This window comes from Castor canadensis, chromosome 6, assembly GCF_047511655.1.
Source record: "Castor canadensis chromosome 6, mCasCan1.hap1v2, whole genome shotgun sequence".
NCBI lineage: Eukaryota > Metazoa > Chordata > Mammalia > Rodentia > Castoridae > Castor > Castor canadensis.
The window spans coordinates 18,325,645-18,345,377 of NC_133391.1; the positions used below are offsets into that span (position 1 = coordinate 18,325,645).

At 40.3% G+C, this 19,733-nt stretch overlaps 2 protein-coding genes across 12 annotated transcripts in view; both read left to right on the top strand.

Annotated features, from left to right (window-relative positions):
- The window catches only part of Itpr2 (inositol 1,4,5-trisphosphate receptor type 2), an 842,075-nt gene that overhangs the window by 566,174 nt on the left and 256,168 nt on the right, over window positions 1-19,733 (top strand). The gene's annotated exons all lie outside the window — the stretch shown is intronic.
- The window catches only part of LOC109687063 (inositol 1,4,5-trisphosphate-gated calcium channel ITPR2-like), a 147,639-nt gene that overhangs the window by 112,017 nt on the left and 15,889 nt on the right, over window positions 1-19,733 (top strand). For all 4 annotated transcript variants that reach the window (XM_074075824.1, XM_074075823.1, XM_074075825.1 and 1 more), the window contains 6 exons: window positions 2,063-2,235; window positions 3,471-3,590; window positions 3,711-3,896; window positions 4,983-5,234; window positions 5,623-5,767; window positions 6,303-6,453. In XM_074075824.1, coding sequence (XP_073931925.1) covers window positions 2,063-2,235; window positions 3,471-3,590; window positions 3,711-3,896; window positions 4,983-5,234; window positions 5,623-5,767; window positions 6,303-6,453 — 1,027 coding nt within the window. The remainder of the gene's footprint in view (window positions 1-2,062; window positions 2,236-3,470; window positions 3,591-3,710; window positions 3,897-4,982; window positions 5,235-5,622; window positions 5,768-6,302; window positions 6,454-19,733) is intronic.

Below are 19,733 nucleotides of genomic sequence, written 5' to 3' on the forward strand. Positions count from 1 at the left end.
CTTACCTGGGGGCTCAGGCTTAGCATGCTGAGATGCGTGCTCTGCAAACACCGTCCCTCTGACAAGTAAATTCATGTGTACACACACACACGTGCACATACACACACACACACACACACGCACGCACACACACACACACACGCACATCCCCCCCCCAGGTAAATATTTGGCGGTTTGGGAACCTGCTTTCTGGGATTTTGCAGTATTCAGCTGTGGGTGATTCACTCTTTCCTCCCAGGACGAAGTCCCTGAGCTGACAGAAGAATTGAGATGCCCAGGTGTTCCTGGAGTGTTGGATTCATTTCCCCTCATCTCTCTCTCACACATGCTTTTGCTGAATCTTAGCAATAACTGACAACTCTCTTCTTACTTCTGTTGAATTATGAATGCTTTGCATTAAGCATAAAGCAGCTTTCTCTAGTTGTTTTGAACAAGATTTTAAAATGTAAACAGAAAAACCTTCTAGTTTTTTTGCATTAATTACCTTGTTTTCCTTTATCTGTATTTTATAGTTCATGATTTAGTGCTAACTCACATCTGTAATATTGAGTCTCTGTTTTATTATTATTTATAGGATTTGATAACACCTCCTATTTCATTTAATTATTTATCAACATCTTGGAAGTTTGCCTTATACCATAGAATGACTACAACAGTCATAAAAGTGTGCAAATCAATGCATGTCTTTAAAATGACACAGTATGAGACGACATCTACTTTATTTAATTGGCTACCCAATAATAAAGCCATCACTTACTTTGAAAGGCCACAAAATGCTGCCTTGAATATAATTAGATTTGTGCAGCCAATACCATTTTCAAGGAATAGTTACATTCCAGTAAATTTTTCCTAAGGCAAAACCACTTTCTAATCAATAAATTCTCCCATCATAGAAACAGAGATGCATTCTCAAAGAGAATCCCCAAGAACTAGAAGGTATTTGATTGTGGAAGGGTTATGTCTACCAGTTCCATGCGTGAAATGTGTTGCTTGTATACAGAATGTAAAAAATGAGCCATTGTAATTTGGAATATAGGATAGTTAATATGAAGAATAAGGAACAGATTAAATAATGTGTGATTACAACTCCCAGTGACTTTCTCTTGTAATATTTTTTCCCTCTACCATGACTCACAGGACTCTTTTGACCCACCTGTCTAACTTGGACTCTTTCCCCTCATTGGTATCCTCAACCTACAGTGGCCACATAGGCTTGGTTCCACTACCTCAAGACCTTTGCACCTGCTACTTCCACTGCCTAGATGGCTTCTCTCCAGGTTTTTCCACAACTTCTGCTTCTTTTCCTTTTCATCTCTGTCTTGCTCACATGCCCCTTCCTCAGCATCTCCCATCATTCTGTTTACTTCATTTCACTCATAAACATAGCAAATGATCAGCTTATCTATCTAGTTATAGCCATAGTCCCACTCTCCCAAATAGCACCTGAAATGTTTGAGGCCTTCAGGAAATAGTTATTGGATTAATGGATCTGATTAATATCATGAATAATTGCGTTATCTTAGTAGATTACTTTTTAGTGATAAGAAGTATATTAAAATTTAACCATCATTTTTGGATCATGGTAGCATGTGTACTAGAAAAAGTCAATGCAAGTCCTCCTGGGAACTTGTCTAGATCTCATATCTCATTACTGAAATGTCAAGACAGCCATTTTTCTTTTCTATAATTTTGCCTAAACTAATGGTCATGACTTTTGGTGAGAGTAAGAAAAAGGACCTTGATTAGTTACTGTGAAATAAGCACCTGTTGTTTTTATTAGATTTACTTTTGGTTTTCCCAGATACAAGAGTGTAAGTATCCATATTAAAACTCATTTCTAGAACATAACTTATTGCTATAATTAAAATGATATATTCTGATAGATTATCATTTCCTTCCTCAAAAAGCTGTATTTATTGAAGAATTATTTACTTGCTTTTCTTTTGACAAAACTTTTAGTGAGTTTTCTGTTATGAATAAATTAATCCAAGCTGTTGGCCCTCAAGGACCTGCTATCTGCAGTCTGTCTGGTGGTGTCTGTGACGGTCTTTCTTCTTTGCAGGAGTACATCGCTAAGAATTTCTGTATTATGCAGTCCCAGATTGGGTATGATATCTTGGCAGAAGACACCATCACAGCTTTGTTGCACAATAACAGAAAACTCCTAGAGAAACACATCACAGCAAAGGAAATAGAGACGTTTGTCAGCCTGCTCAGGAGAAATCGGGAGCCAAGGTTGGAAGTGATTCATGCAGTGTTCTGTTCTTGGTGGTGGTGGCATTTTGTTTTATTTGCAGGGCTTTTCAAAGTTAGGATTCTTTTGTAGCACTGACTTTCATGGCAACTCTGTTGTCTTTATTGCTGTAATAACAAAAGATTTTTTTAACATGTAGGAGATCAGAGCTTATATTTATAGATTGATATTTATTTGTTTGTTTTTATGGTCTTGGTCATTGAACCCTGGGTCTCATGCCTGTGCTACTGCTGGGCTGTGCCCCAGCCCTAGATGGTGTTTAAATGTGTTTGATTTTCACTCTGATAAGTTATATGTGACTTCAAAAATATGTTCATATACCTCATCTCAAGATGCACATTTTCATGAAATGCATAGTTGTATGCACATTTTATTTTTTATTTATCTTTATTCTTTTTTTTTTTTCCAGTGACAGGGTCTCACTGTGTAGCCTGGGCTGGTCTCAAACTTGAGATCCTCCTAACTCAGCCTTCTGAGTGCTAGGATTATAGCATGCACCCCTATGCCCAGCCCTCATTTTGTATTTTTTTTTTTTTTGGTTCTGGGAATTGAACCCAGAGCCTCACACATTCCAAGCCCTTACTCTACCCCTGAGCTACATGGCCACATTTTAGAAATGAGAACACAGAAGCCTGAAGAGCATCCTGCTAAGAATAGCACAGGAGTCAGGAGTAGAATGTGAATCAGTCATTCAGGGTTTCTGTTCTCTTGTGTGCACCATGTTGCCTTCTATCAGAGAAATGAACACTGAGACGTCAAAGACAGTGGTGATGTTTTCTCAGCTGCATAGTGCCCAATTACATGCTCGAAGGTAGAAATGGTGTCTCTAGACCAGGCCACCAACACTTTAAGCATGTGCTCTGGCTCTGTGACACTCAGTACATTAGCTTTGATCTGTTTCTGCTCTGATACTTGGTTCTGGGGCCTCTTACTTTAGAGCAGATAGGTGACTTTCTTAACGTAAGTCACAGTGCTGAGGGATGAATGCCATCAAATAAATAGAGATGAGCATATCCTTTTTGCAACAGTATTAAATAACCAGAATCAAATATTCAATTTTGTTTCTAACTTGCAGTAGATGAGCAACACATTAGAAAAAGACTACATGGAAGCAATAGTAAAAATGCATCAAAATTAGTTTCTTTCTAATTATATTTTTGTTGTGATGATTTTTCTGTGTCTGACTGTTCACTTAACTATGTTTTTCTCTCTGCAGGTTTTTGGATTATTTGTCAGATCTGTGCGTGTCTAACACCACTGCTATCCCAGTCACACAAGAACTCATCTGTAAATTTATGTTGAGTCCTGGCAATGCTGACATTCTCATTCAAACCAAGTAAGCCTGCCAACTCAGGCGTCTTTCCTCTGTTTGTTCTTTTGTGAGCACTGTACTCATGAAAACCATAGTCATCAGTGTGCTTCTTAATACATGTTTGCATCTCTTACTGATTTCAAGGCTGGTCTCAATGCAAGTGGACAACCCCATGGAGAGTGTCATCCTTTCTGATGACATTGACGATGAGGAAGTTTGGCTCTACTGGATTGACAGCAACAAGGAACCTCACGGCAAAGCCATCAGGCACCTAGCTCAGGAAGCAAAGGAAGGCACCAAAGCTGACTTAGAAGTTCTTACCTATTACAGGTTAAGTGTGGTACAGAGTTGTGATTCTCCATCTTGTGTATTCATGGAGAACTGATCTTCTGAAACCTCTAAAAGTTAGATATCGCTAAAGAGGAAAATTAAAAAATCATGGCAGAATAAGGCTAGCTGAAGTGTTAAAGAGTACTTAAAATACTCAGAATAAAAGTTAATATCTGTGCTTGGCACATATGTTTTCTGATTTTTCACTAGTTTGGGATGTTTTTACAGCAAAGAGTTTCTTCCTATGGTCAGTTTGTGGAGGGCAGATGAGAGACAGTTAGGAACTAGGTTATGTATTGAGACAGAGGTGGAGCAGGGTAGGGGAGGAAGCTGAGCTAGCTTCAGGGTGGCTGCAGGGGATGTTCATGATAGTTTAGTGTATTGTGATTATGAATTATAACTCACCTGGGGTGTAAGAGAACCCCAGTAAAAAAAAAAAAAGAGTGTGTAATTAAGAACCTTCCCTTGCATGTGGCAGCAGAAATACTGAAGGCAGTTCCCAGTGCTCAATATATTGGGAGCAAGAGCCTAGCTGGCATCTTTGAGTCTATGGGATAAAACCAAGGCAGAACCCTAGGGCCAAGTTGACACCAAATGGTAGGAATTGGAGGAAGGCTTAGTATTCCCTGGTTTCTATAGCTATAGCAACAAAACTGAAAACTAGTCGTCATCTCAGAGGCTGAGAATCCAAGAATACCAGTGCCATTTGGTTTGGGAACTGAGTGGGGCCAAACTTACTGTGTAGATTTCAGAGCCCATCTGAGCAAGACTGGGGAAGGTAGAGAGAGGGTTTTGTGTGAGCTGTGGTTCATAGTCTCCCACGATCAGAGCACTGAGAGCCTCAGAACAGTTTACAACAGACATACATTGCTAAGCGTGTAAGAGACATTGAAGTGAAGGGACACAGAGGCAATTTCATGTCTGTGTTGTCATTTGATCACTCAGCCAACTACCAAAAGCGTTTAACTGAGTTTCACAAATCTTTGGAAATACAGGCATCCTAAAGGTAGATGTTGACTGGTTCTGAGGTGGTTGCAGACTTCATCCAGGTGAGACAAATAATGTAAATTATTTAATGTTTGTAAGGTACCAGCTAAACCTCTTTGCAAGAATGTGCTTGGATCGGCAGTATCTGGCCATCAACCAGATTTCTACCCAGCTGTCTGTGGATCTGATCCTGCGGTGTGTGTCTGACGAGAGCCTGCCCTTTGACCTCAGGGCGTCCTTTTGTCGCCTTATGCTCCACATGCATGTTGACCGTGATCCCCAGGAGTCGGTGGTTCCTGTTCGCTATGCTCGGCTCTGGACGGAAATCCCCACAAAGATCACCATTCATGAGTATGTTTAGAAATATTTTTTGAGGACTTTAAATTTAGCAGAACTCAAAGTCAAATGTCTTCAATTTTGAAGCAAAATTCATAGAAAGGCATTTGTGTGTTCTCACTAGACTGTTCATCTTCCTCCTTTTGCAGGGCAAAATGACAACTTTTAGTGATATCAGGAAGCATCTTTCTAGAAGCCAATAAGCTGAAATAAATATCAATTTGTCATATGCTTAATATGAACTCTAAGCTAAGTGTTTGCCTGTGTCGTCTCATTTCACAATAGCCCCGTTTTACAGATGAGCTGTGCATCCAGGGTGTGCAGCCAAGGAAGCTGAGTATGTGGCTTTCTGTTTTGAAGAGATTACATACCATTTAACTTGCTCTGTCTTCTGTCTTCACAGATACGATTCTATCACAGACTCTTCCCGAAATGATATGAAGAGGAAGTTTGCACTGACGATGGAATTCGTTGAGGAGTACTTGAAAGAAGTTGTCAATCAGCCCTTTCCTTTTGGGGACAAAGAAAAAAATAAACTCACATTTGAGGTATTTTAAAACAATTGTTCATGCAATAATTAAATGCCCCTGTCAAAAAATAGATACATTGAGCAGCAAAGATTTTTCCCTTTAACTATTCAGCATGTTTTGGCAGTTAATCATGGACACTGTACACTGGAGCCACATGGTGAAGGCCAGTTCTCATAACACAGTGTCCTGTGTTATCCAGCAGACCACACTGCAGCATAGGGAAATAAATGTGTGTTTCTGCAAATTTTATGGGTAATACTTATTAATTAATTTAACTATTTATTAGGTGGTATTCTTCTGACTTTAATGAGTAAAACTTGATTAGGAGGTAAATAATTCAAATGTAAACTCTTGCAACCATCTTAAAGCACCCAGCATCTTATAAATTAATTCTAGATCTGAGTGAATCACTGTTTAAGTGGCTGCTTTTCCTGGGGTAAAAGTATTAGGAAATTTAGAAATACCTGAACTAATTTAGATTACCTAAATGCCAGTGTTGTGTCATTCTGTAATGTCCTTCCTTTCTACCTATTCTCCTCTTTTTTAAATTAAGGTGGTTCACCTGGCTCGGAATCTTATTTACTTTGGATTTTACAGTTTCAGTGAGTTATTAAGGCTGACAAGAACTCTTCTGGCCATCCTAGATATTGTCCAGGTCCCCATGTCATCATATTTTGAGAGATTAAGCAAATTTCAGGAAGGAGGTAAGAACTTTTGAGAAATACTATATTTTTGTTATTACAAAGTAAGATAAAAAACACATCCATAGAGAAGTGGTTGTTGACCTTAACTACTCATACCTGTGTGTGGTACAAATGACATTAATCCTATGGTAGGGCTGAGTAAAGACAGTGTGGACTTATAAACATGCTTCTCTGTTTCTGATGCTAAAGTTTTAAAAGACAAATTCACAAGATCAAATTCCATCATTACCAACTAATGTCATGGTCCATCTCCTAGAGAAAATATTAGGTGGTAGACCAATCAGACCGCTTCCATTTGAGATCAACTTGGTATGTATTGTAGGCTGGCTATTTCAGAACATGGCACAGAAAAGGGCAAGAGCCTGCCAGCCAGGGACTGTGCTAGAGGAGAGGTGAAGGAGAGGAGGGTTAGAAGTGGAGGAGAGCAGTGGAGGTGAGAACAGACTTCCTCATCCTGTCATTGCAGGGGTTCAAATCCCGCCTTTACAGTTTGGCAGCTTACTAACATTTCCTCTGTGATTTTCTTTTCTTGTGTGAGGTAAGATGGTAATAATAATGGCATCTCCCTCATTTCCTTGAGAGAAGTAAGTGAATGTGTACAATATGTTTGTGAACTTACAGCATTACTTATCTCATAACTCAATGGTGATCATCTTAGGTTGGATACCTGAAAGCACCTTGAGACAGAGAATTGTTTGCAGGAGGTATATTGAAATGTGTGCTCAGGATATACACCTGTGAGGTAGGTAGGGTTAGGTAGAGAAGTTCATATGCAGTGACTCTATAGGGAGCTCTGAGCTGAAGTGGCCTTTGGAATTGTCACACATTAAGGCAAACGGACCAACCTTTGAGTCTGTGTATCAGCCAGCCATTGGCTGCTGGCATCATTGTGGAGGAGGGCATGTAACTTGGGTAAGGCAGATCCCTATGGCCAGGAGTCATGTGTGGTGTGGGGCACATCATCCGTAATGCCCAGCAGCTATGGGAAGAGATGACATTGCCCTGAAGAGGAGTTATAGGTAGAGCACACTAATATCCATCACAGTACCCACTACAGAATAAAAAGGGAAAAAACAGAATTCTAATTCCAGACGTGAGGAAGAAGTAGCTGATTAAGAATTATAAATGAGGTACTTACAGATAAGCTGAAGTAATTAATTACTACTGCCTCAATCTCAGTCCCTTTTACTTTGTCCAAAACACTGCAAATCAATAAGAACCAAATTAAACTACATAAGTCCCTTACCTTCAGCATAACTAGAGGCCAGAAAGCAGTACCAGCTTCAGTTACTTTAAGCAGAAAAGTAAACGTTAGTTCTCAGTGGCCATACTTCATAAGCTTGCAGTGCAGGCCAGGTATTGGTTCTCGAGAAAGACAGAGACACAGAGAGAGAGAGAGAGACAGACAGACAAGAGGGGATTGTGTGGAAATCACTCAGAGAGAGAAGTATGGAAATACTGAAAAAGGGCCTTCCAGGTGTTGTGCTTGAAGAGCAAGGAACCCACACGGGGGGCTTCTAGCATACTGCTCCCCCCTCAACTGAAAGCCACTCTGTAAAGAAACTGCACTTCATGACTCTGTCAGGAGAGGGAGCTCTTGAACCAGAGATTTTTGTGAACCACCATATTGTCAGCCCTGCTCAGGAAATGCACAGGCTTCGTCAGTGCTCCTTTGGGTTAAGCTACTGTGAGACCAAACAGAGGGAAAAACAAAACATTGCAGTTGATGGAAATTCCCTGTTGAAAAGCAACCATGAAGCAGAAGAGCACTGTAGCATGACCCCCTAAAGGGAATTAAGTTCCTTCAAGCAAACGTGGTGCTATGTAAAACTAAGCTCAGAAATGGACCAGACTGCAAGAAGAAATGAAATGAAAGTTGATTGAACTCAGGAAGGAAATAGAATAAAATGGTAGATTTCATTTGTATAGTTTCATAAATACAGACAATTGTAAGATGTCACAGGGTGACTAGATTTGAGTGAAAATACAATAGGGGAGGCTGAAGAAAGGCAGGAGGATGATGATGATGAGGAGAATGATCGTGATATAAACAGACAGCAACGGTCAGAGATGGTGGGAAAATGGAAGGAAGGCAAAGAAGACACACTATATGAACAACTGGAGACCAGCCAAGAAAAAGCAACCGAATGCATATTTAAAGTCACAAAGCAAGAAGGCATTGTGGAAATAGAGGACAGAACAGAAATTGTCCAGAACAGAAATCTCTTGAGATTATATGTAGCCTGTATTCAGGACCAGAAAGACAATGGAGAAAAAAAGGAAAGGGTATGGTGTTATTAACTATTCTTGCATCTTTTATGTGTGTTTACAATTTTCTAAAAATTAAAATATGTGAAGTCAGGCATTAGTGGTGCATGTGCATAATCCTAGTGCTTAGGAACCAGAGGCAGAAGGATCCTAAGTTTTAGGCCACCCTGAACTACATTGTGAGTCTGTGTCTCAAAGAACAAAAATAAAAACAAAATTGACTCTGCTGCTGGCATTTCACCAATGAGAGACTCCTTAGCAGTCCCAGAGAACACACCATAGTAAAGGCTCTTCCTGCTAGGATGCCTCTGCAGTCTCTAGTTTAAACTAAACCATTCCTCAAAAGCTAGAAGTTGATTCTGACTTTTGGTCTCAGTGCTTACAGTCTACTAATGGGGTTTAATCCTAAAAGATAATGTTTTTTTCTGTGAACATTTGCTAACATCTTGTTTGTTAGGCTGACCTGTCACCATCTGTCCTCTAGGATACATTTTGTGTGTGTTCTGGGATTGAACCCCACAGCTGCAAGCATGCTAAGCATGTGCTCTACCGCTGAGCTACATATCCAGCCCTCACACATTGTAAAACATAATTTTCATTTTTTCTAGTAAAATACAATCACTATTGATACCAAAGTCATCCTTTTAGCTCTCAGAGAACTGTTGATTAATTTATTCATTTGGAATCTACTGAGAACCATTGCATTACAGGCACTGTTCTAGTCTCTGGGATTTAACAATGAATTCTTTACCCGTAGGGAGGGCAATCGATCAATCAATAGACAAAGTTCTGCTGTTGTCCCCCAGGAGAAGCAGTCAAATAACATAAATAAATAGGTACTGCTGTGATGGACAGTGATGGACCGTTGGGGGTGTGGTCACAGAGCCAGGGAAGGCAGATGTTTGTTCTGAGTTTGATGGACAACCTTTTCAGGGACTCCAGAAGGAACTGATGTGGTCAGGCCACTTTTGCTGCTGAGTGGAGAATGAAGACCTGTATGCATAAAAATGCCAGGGCCATGAAATTCAGGCTGAGAAGCTGCTCAGATGAAAGGAGATGAAAGAGGTAGAACCACAAATGCAGCGCACAGCCTTGAGTCAGGATGAGTAGTCTTTACAGAAACCATTGTTGGCACTGCTGATGGGATTCGAGTATGGGCTGTAGGCCTACTACTGTATCCTTTAGACTTTCTGAGGTTCATCACTTACTGCAGTATGTAAGACAGTGAACTTGTTTCTAGCAAATACATGCTGAGGAACTGAGGGTTGAAAATGCATCATGTTTGGGAGTAACTCTCAAATAGTGCAGAAAAAAAATGCGTCTGTATAGACAAAGACAGACAAAAGTTGGCAGGATTTGTGAATCTATCTGGGTGGAGGGTACATAGGAGATCTTTGCAGTAGCCTTGCAACTCTTCCCATAAATTTGAAAGCTTTTATAAACAACCACAGTAAAAAGTAAATAACTTCATTAGCCAGGTAGGTTTTATGCAAGGTGGCAATTCAAGCTTGAAGAATTATCTTGCAACTCTACTAGGTGTGTTAGTATAGCTAGGCTCCATTAGACTGTAAATTCTCAACCAAGGTTCTGGTAGATGTGGTAAGTTCTTTTCAGAAGAAATAAGAGGAACATATTTTTGCAGTCACCACTGTGGAGGCCTGATGGTCAGGCATGGGAAGAATCTGGGGGTACAGGATGAGATAGAGGTTGAGGCCAGAGAGGAAATCTGAGATTATGGATAGTACCTGGTAGGGGGCATGGTAGGAAGACTTTTATGTTAAAGGACAAGTGACAGGAGTGACAGCAGTGTGGCCACATTACACTACCTAGTGTGTCTTCTGCTCTTTTGTGGTCAAATGATTTGGATTGTGTTTTCCTGGTTTTCTTTATTTTTTACTTGGAAGTCACTTGTGAAGTACAATTTTAAAAAAGTAATTTTATAAACACCATTGCTAGATAAACAAGTTCATTCCAATAAATGATACAGTTTTCTGTGCTTACAGCATGTCTGGAAAATTTCACACAATACCCTTTTTGGTCCCTTTTACTTGCCTACCCCTTACTAGTTCTCCTCTAGCACACTTGAGGTTGGCCATGCAAACAAACGTGTTTGGCAGACTGGATGCAGGGGAGAGGAAGAGAAGGTGGTGTGTAGAAGGCAGAGGTTTTGAGCTCCTGGAGTTCCATTTTGCACCAGCCTCCGTGGCGCCAGACTTAAATAGAGTGTGCACATGCAGCATTCTTTGTTTTTCTGGAAAATCCTGGAGGCTTAGATGTCGTTGATTAGCGTCCGAGATTGTGGGGATGGCTGGCTTGGAAAGTGGCAATTCTGAAAGTTTTCCTATCCTCCCAAATAGTGCAGCCCACCTCAGTGTTCCTGGTAGCTGCTGTCTTTCTCCAGCTGCTTGGAGTCTGAGTCCAGCTCCCAGGCTGTGCGTCTTGCCATTGCAGTGGCTTTGGGTAGGCCCATTGCAGAAATTGCTAGTTTCAGAGCAGCTTTCACTTCTGTGCTTTAGAGTATTCAGAAGATTATTGAGGCAAATTCACAAGGAGACATGGGGAGCTGGAGCTGCTCTAGCCACTGCTGTAGCAAAACAGGAGATTCTAATCTTCAGAACTGTCAATGCAGTACCTTTCATTGGCTACATAGTCACATCAGAATAGAAATACTGTTTTCAAACAAATGCATTCACTCTCTGCAGGCTATGTTGCTGAGTCAGTTTGCTTTGCCTAATACCTAACATTTGCTCTCAGTGACTGAAATGCACAGGCTCCATTCCTGGTGTAATTGATCTTTTGGGTTGAAGGATTATGTCATGTATGGAAGTTAAAAGGAAATCTACACACAGCTGATCAATTGGGTGTTTTGGATACTCTTTGCATGCATTTAAAGCTTTACACTTAAAAGTATACATTTCTTTTTATGCTTGCCAAAGAAAATACAAGCCAAAGATTTTACTAATAGTGAAGTCCTCCCTCCCCTACTCTGGGCAACAGAGTACCAGAGAGTCATTTAAATTGTTGGGCAGGAATGTGAGTCCCACTCTTGTGTCCTTCTAAAGAGCAGTGTGGAATGTGTTAGCGCCGAATCTTAAGAGTGGGCACTGTCTGCATTTGAACACTATATGTATGGTGGAAGTAGAGAACTTGACACAGCAGGTCATGGTTACCTTGACTTACTATTTAGTTATCTTTTAATATTCTTCTACTTCTCTGCATTCGAATGGTACTGGTGTTCAAATCAGAACCTCCCACATGGAGTAGCAGTACCCTCCACTGAGTACGCAGAGCCAGTGGGGGGTATGGATACCACTGTACAGTCTCTTTTCACAGTTGTCTTCTTGTCCTTGAACTGGCCATAACTTGACCAGGCAGTAGAGCATAGAAAACTACCAAGAGACCAGACAAGAGCTGAATAATTTCTTTCTATAATCTATCACCTTGCTTTTCATTCTAAATTCTTGGGAGTTCAGCACTGCAATAGGCCTGTTCTCAGTCAGTAACCAGATAATCTCTTTTGTTGGCATACATGTTATGATATCGGAACTGGGAAATCACTCAGAAATCAATGGAGAATTCCATTCTTGTAGAGTTTCTTTTCCTTTAAGGCTTCAGGTTTGGAGGTGAAGGGGCTTTGGTCTCAGAGAATAAGATACAGACAACCACAACAGTCTGAATTATCCCATTGCCCTAACAGGATTAGCACTGAGTGATTTATAGCCCTGTTGGCCCAACACAGGAAGGGAGGACACGAGGGAGGGAGGGTAACGAGAGGTACTTTGGGTGCATACATGTCTAGGAGTAACCCTGTCCCACGAGATTTGGGGAACAGTAAGAGCTGCAGACTCTCCACCTAACGGCAAAGAACCAGGCGCTTCTACAGTTAAACTCATGTTGCTGCCTTGTGGGGACCTCACACGATCGATCCCCCCTTGACATGCTGTTTCTGGAAGCACAGATGCTGTTAGAAGGAGAAGGGAAATTGAGGTGGGAGGTGCAGCAGACACATTTTTTAATATTGTTACATGGGTGGGAAGGGAAGGAAATACTTGTAGATAAAATTCTGCCAGAAAATATTTTCCTTCTTCATCAAATTACAAGTTTGTCTAAATCTGATTGGATCGTTACAGTCTCCTTCATTTCAAAACTCCAATGATTAACATGTAATTCTTCTTCATTCATTGAGTGGCGTTCTTTTTAACATGTGATATGAAACACTCTTTTTAGCTAATATCCATGAAGCATATCCCCTGGTTAATAGCTGTGATTCCCCTTTTATAGATGTCAGGGAGAATGCCTTGAAACTAGAATCCTTAGTTCACTCAAAATACCCAGAATAACTTGCAACAAAAAGCACAAAAGAAAGAAAGAAAAACAAAAGAAGAGGAAAGGAGAGGGAGGAAGGAAGGGAGGAGGAGACTTACCTGTATGTGAGGTGAGACTCTGAGGAGGTGTATATGTGAACATGGGGATGTGAAAGCACGGAAAAAGATTTAGTACAAGTAAGGCTTAGTATAAACCAAGAGCAGATGCCAGAGCTTCATTTGCAGGACTTACCCCCTGTTCATCTCTTTTTAATTTAATTTTTCATCTGAGCTCCTCCATGGTCTCCAGAAGGGATTTAAGTTAGCAATAGAGCTTACAGTACTGTGGAGTATTATCATGGTTCACTTGCAAAGGGAAGAGGTACAAGTACCATTTGTGATTTGAAAAATCTCTTTATTCATTTCGGAGCTTGGTTTTTCCCCAGCACCATTCTGCTTCTCAGCATTCGGGCCTGTTCTCCTTCAGATGGCAGTTCTATTGTACCCTCACCGCTTTGCTTTCATCAGGTACCTTCGCCCCATTCTGTATCTTATTCCTCACACCCTCTTCCCTCCCATCTCCCTGCACCTTCCCTCCATTCAAGTCATGCCTTCTATCAAGAGTAGCTTTAGGCTCTAAGAAGAGGCAAGACATGTCCTGTTCACAGTCTGCCACACTGCGGGTTCTCCATGTTGCTTGTGCACATGTGCATCGTATCAGGTGAGCGTGTTCTCAGAAGGCCTTGAGGTTCTTCCGCTGATTTAAAAATAAGGACAGCAGCAGTGGCCCCCTCAGCAGCTTGAGGGTTGCCGGGAAGCAGACTCTGAGAAGGGATAACCATGAGGACTTTGTCCGTGGAGATCTCTTACAGTGAATGGAAGGGAAGGGAGAGAAACAAGATAGGGCCAAGGGAGGAGAGGGCTGTGATGCAGGGAGAAAAATTAAAATGGCATTAAAAACTATAGCAAAGTTTAGACATGGAAACATTCTGGAAGCTGCATACTTCCAAATGCCCCAGAACCACAGGCCACAGAAACCTGCACGAGCAGCATGTCCTTCCCAGAGCCCTGCTCTTCAGATGTCAGGAGGGTTTCTGTGACTTCTGGGTCTGCTTCTCTCCCAGCTTTGTGCTATGGCAACTGCACCTCCAAGGCCATTCTGGCTTAACATATAATGAGTTTGGTACTGCTTTTTATTTTTATTTTTCTTGGCAGCCTTTATCAACTTGGAAAAAAAATGCCTGTATAATATCATGTTTTCTCTTAGTTATCAGTGGTGTCTAAAAGAATTCTCCTCGGGGACTTAGTCTTCTGTCTGTGTTTCCAGAGAATCTCAAACACACATTCTACACTAGGTTACATTCCTCTAAAGATTCAAATGCATGTATAAATCCAGGCAAGGAATACTGTAAGCTGTGTCTTTGCCACACCATTAGCAAGGATTATTTATGAAGGGTGTCCATGGTTCGCAGTGAACACTTGCCTGCCACTAGGTCTTTTACATATTTTTATCTTTAATCCTATCATGGGCAAGCAAGTTGGGTATTCTGGTCATGATTTTGCTAGGAAATAGGTTTTTAGACTGGTTATATAGTTGTTTAAGATCCTATAGCTTGTACCTTTCTGAAATTTTGAATTCAGATTTCTTTTATATTTCCCTTCCCTTCTTTAAAAATATATAGCACTATGTCTGATGCTTTTGTATAATTATTAGTCTGTATTCTTTAAAGATGACTTCCTCATGTGCAGGGACTCTGTTTTGTCTTCCCAGGCAGTGTCTCACTATGTATCCCAGACTGACTTTGAACTTATAGTGCTCTTGTCTCAGTCTGAAGAGTGCTTGGATTACAAGCATGTGCCACTACACCTAGCCTGGGACTCTTTTTACTTTTTTTCTAAGTTTCCCGAGAAAATTCAGTGTAAAACAGTATACATTTGCCAAGAGATTTGATTTAGCTTGTATTGGTTTTATTAGTTAGATCAAAAAGAATTTTTTAAAACAAGGAATCATTCTACATGAGTGGCTGTTACCTCGGTTTTAATAATGAGTATTAGAAGTTTTGACACCCAACTGTCTCTTGAAGCTGGGAGTTATTACCCCTTCCTGCAGTAGAGTTCTGATTGTTTTCTCTGACTCTGCTTTGGCTCTCTCTCCACATTCCAGCATAAGAATCAAGGATCTTTCTAAATTACACTCTCTGCCTCTGTTTAGCTCGCATCATCTCCCTCAAATAATAACTCCACTGCTTAAATTGGCACCTAAGGGTTTCCATAACCTGAGCTGGATATCATGAGTCTGTCTCTTGCTGTTTCCCCATAATCTAAGTAGACATGTTTCTGTGAGCTGCTTCTTTGCCTCAGATCCAGTCATGCTCTGTGTACGATGCCTGGTCACAAGTGGAACACGTATGTAGCAGTATACATTGTACAGCCTAGGTATGTAGTAGCCTGTATGAGCCAGGTTTTATAAGTACCTTCTGCTGTGTTTGTCCAACAATGAAAGTGCCTAAGGACACATTTCCTAGGACACATCACCATCACTGAGCAGTGTATTCCTGTCTTTTCATCTCTTGCTTATCATTAGGACAATGTGGGTGACATGCTTTATCTGAATATAGAGACCCTGATGTTATAAATATATACCTGAGTCTGTCTTTCGTTAATTCTGTGATTTTTAAAAATATCTTTCTTTTCTAATAGTATAAGAGGCTCCATGACTCTGAGTTACTACCTAAATTATTCAATAATAAAGATTGAAGTTTATTGACTGAGAGAATGAAAGTGAGAAGAAAAACTGAAAATGAATTCTATTTCTGATGCTATAGTTGACTTGTGTCATATCTAATATATTACCATAAACTTACTTCATTTGCAAAAGTATTATTGAGTGAAATGTATTTAGTGAGAGCCTACAGATTACAAGCTTTACATAAATATATATGTATTTGAATAATCAAATATCTGATTTTTATTAAATTACTTACAGACTTTTAAGATTGGCTTTCCAAAACTACAAGGAATGGAAGATAACATGATAAATGACAGTTTCTGTTAAAATACTGCCTGGAATTTTGTCTCTGTAGTTTTATTTTAGTAAATTTTAGGGATTCATATTGTAAATTTTGGGAATCCTTGATGCATCATCTTAACAGTTAGTAGTTTAGCTATTCACTTGCTGCTGGAGTAGGTAAACCTCAAGAAAAGGTAATGGGCATGGAGCATCATAATCTGCATAATGTGGTAAGAGAAAGTGACTCCATAAGTTCTGACAGTGCTCTCGATCGGGTGACAAGCACAGTGATTATAAATAAAATCATTTTTATTATGTTTTGCAATTACTTTGCAATTAGTTTGACTCAGTAGAGGCAGAGGACTGATTCTAGGTTTGTTTGTCAGACACAAATGCGCCATCTGTATTCCAAGCATGTCTGTCACACAGTGGGTGAAGTGTGTTCCATAGACTAGTATGAAGTTTATTGCTATTTTTTTTTGCTGCAAGGTGACCCTGAAACCTCTGAAGTTGCCTAGGAGTGATAGAAATGGGCCCTAGTATCGCTCCTGACTCCAGTAAGAGCTTCCTACAACTCCTCTTTGAGTTAATGTGCAGGTCAGTGCCTAAGGATGACCTCCCAGGTAGTGCAAGGACTAATGAGGACCATCTTGTCTTTGTTTTCTTTCTACTATAGTTACTGCCTCTAATTATAAATACTGCCTGTGCCCTGGGCTTGGATGTTTCACAGTAAGACCTATACTGGGCTAGGCTCGAGAGTCCCCCCAAGGGCCTCTAATAAGGCTTGTTACTGAAACTCATAATTTTATAGAAGGAACACAGAAAAGAACCACAGAAACCATCTATCTGAACCTGATCCACATAGATAACGTGAACTTCAGATCTTTGTACAACACCCATTACAAGTGGTCAGCTGGAGTCTTAGTCCCCTAGAATGACCAATAGGCAGACCGTTCTTAATCTTCAGAGCTCTACTCGTGACTTCTCTTTTGTTAGGTCATCCTAAATATGCCTACCTCTGATTTTCAGTGGGCCTTCTATTCCCTGGAACCACAAAGAGGTCTGGCATTATTTCCACACTCAGTTCTTTCTAAGTTTCAGAGTGGCCAGCCCACCCTTGAACATCTCTTCCTGCCTGGAATCAAGTCTCATTTGTTACTGCTTTGACCAGAACAAAGTCAAGGGCAGCCACGCATCCTGAACATTTTACTTTTGTATTGCAACCTAGTGTTGAGTAAGTGTTTCGGTAAAGATGACGTAGTATTGATCCCCATTGAACTTGAACCCAACTAAAATTCTAATTTGGCTCTTTTACAGCATATAGGGTACTGCCATATTCATAAGTTGGCTAAAGTGCAGAGCTGTTTATATTTTGAGTCCCCTTGTTAAATTTAACCCATTAGTTTCCAACCAATTGATGTAGATTTGGGATTTGCTAGTCATTCAGTATATTAGTTATCCTTCCTTGTTTCATGTCATCTTTGCATTTGAGAAATACCCTATCTCTGGTTTTATCCAAGTCACTGACAAAAATATAGTAGTCCTGCTTACCTATGATTTTTGCTTCTTGTGGTTTCAGTTATCTGTGCTCCACTTCTGCCTGAAACATTCAATAGAAAATTCCAGAAATAAACAATTCATAAATTTTAAATAACTTTTATTTAACTTATTGAACTTATATTGTTGTAATTATCTTATTACCATTTATTGTTTTTAACCTCATACTAAGCCTAATTTATAAATTAAACTTTATCATAGGTACATATATACAGGAAAAAACATGGTGTATGTAGGGTCTGGTTCCAGCCATGGTTTCAGGATGAGGGAGGGGAATTCTGTACTGATCTGTCAAGGTAGGAACTAAGAAGCTAAAAACTACAATCCCTGTGTTCTCTAACATTGATTCAGCAGCTAGCACTCCTTGGTTATAATCATTGGCTAAAATCATACCTGCGAAACACTACATCAGCCAGTGTCTGTGTCTACAGTGTGGGAAAGCAAAAGAATGTTCTTTGGTGGTGATTTTGTGTGGAGGGACACAGGGGAGCTCTCGGCCAGTGGAAATGGTTAGCATCTAGATGGTGCGTGCTTTATATTGTATCTGCGCTTTTGAGAACTGCACAAACCTTGCAGATGAGATGTGTGCACTCACTGAGTTACATCCCAATCACAAAAACACCATGAGTTACATCTCAGTCATAAAAACAGTATGCAAATCCACTTATTCCTTACATTGCCTATTGTTAAGAATTAAAGATCAGTTTTGCAAATTAAAATCTTGAGGTTTGGAATATCAAAATGACTTTATCAGTGTTAGACAGTGATGAAATCCAAAATAAGATGCAGAATTCAACCACTATTTCGTATGAATGGCTTTTTTAGATCATCCTTTGAATAACACTCCTTCACTGTGTGGGTTGGGAAATAGTTTTCTTCCAAGTAGTCTACTTGGTATTCTGAAAAGATGAATAATAGCATTGCTATATTTTGGTTACATGTTTTTGGTGGGTTTTTGTTTTGTTCTGTTTCTAAGCTCCTGGAAACTTGGGGTCTGTAAAAAGCCTATTAATATGTTGTATTCAGACAGTGTTTTTTTAGAATGAAAAAAATTAGGTGTCATATTTTCTGTTCTGTCCTTGGGTGTTCTTTGGGCATTGCTCTTGGGAAGGACATCTCCTTCTGGAGGTGCTACGGTGTGTGTGTGTTGGTCCTGCTGTGAGCAGGTGATAGCGAGCGTGGTTATAGATGCAATCGTACTCGTTAGTGAGGTGGCTAGTCCACTGGGGGAGCTGTTTTCAGACGTGGAGTTGGAGCACGCTGTGTTCCCCACGTCTCACTTTAGTAGTATATGTAACTTTACTCTGACAAGAATCCACAACACATTTTATTACGATTAAGATTCTGAGAAGTGATCCAGGTGTGGTTGCTTAAGCCTGTACTCCTTGCTACTTGGGAAGCTAAGATCTAGGGGCTCACATTTGAGGCCAGTCCAGGTCAAAAACTGTTCATGAGTCTCCATTTCAACTAATGGTTGAACATTAGTTGAACATGCCTGGTTGAACATGCCTGGTTGACAAGTGGTACATGCCTGTCATCTCAGTTACTGCAGGAAGCCTAAAACAGGAGGATTGTGGTTCAGGCTGGCCCTAGTTCAAATCCTAGTCTGTACCCCAAGAAAGATTCTGAAAAATGAGTGTGATGTGATTTGACAAAGATCATGCTTCTCTCGTGTAAATCCTTCACTTCATTCAAAACCTAGCTCAAAACTGTGTATCTCCAGTGACTTGTCCCTTTTCTCACCCTAAGAAAATCACCCCAACCCCTGCAAAAACCAGTCCTTAGCTACTCTGTACTGTCCGTACTATCCTATGCTACCTCATCTGCATTATACTTGTTCTCATTTTTTATGAATGTGATTTATGTCTTACTTCTCTTATGTCTACCCACCCTGATGTCCCTTGCATGGAGCCAGAGGAATATTAGTTACTTCATGAATGCTTCCTGAACAAGTGTTGCCTGTAAAACTGAATTGTGTAACACAAGGAACCTGCCAGTAGCAGTGTGTGGCCCATCTTATATAATAAAGGTTGGCTGTGCAAGATCACCTGAGAGTGAGGTTAGCAAATTCTTTACATAATGAATAGCAAGGGGCAATTCCACCTCTTCAGGGCAGTTTTAATCGGTCTTTTCTTTTTGGG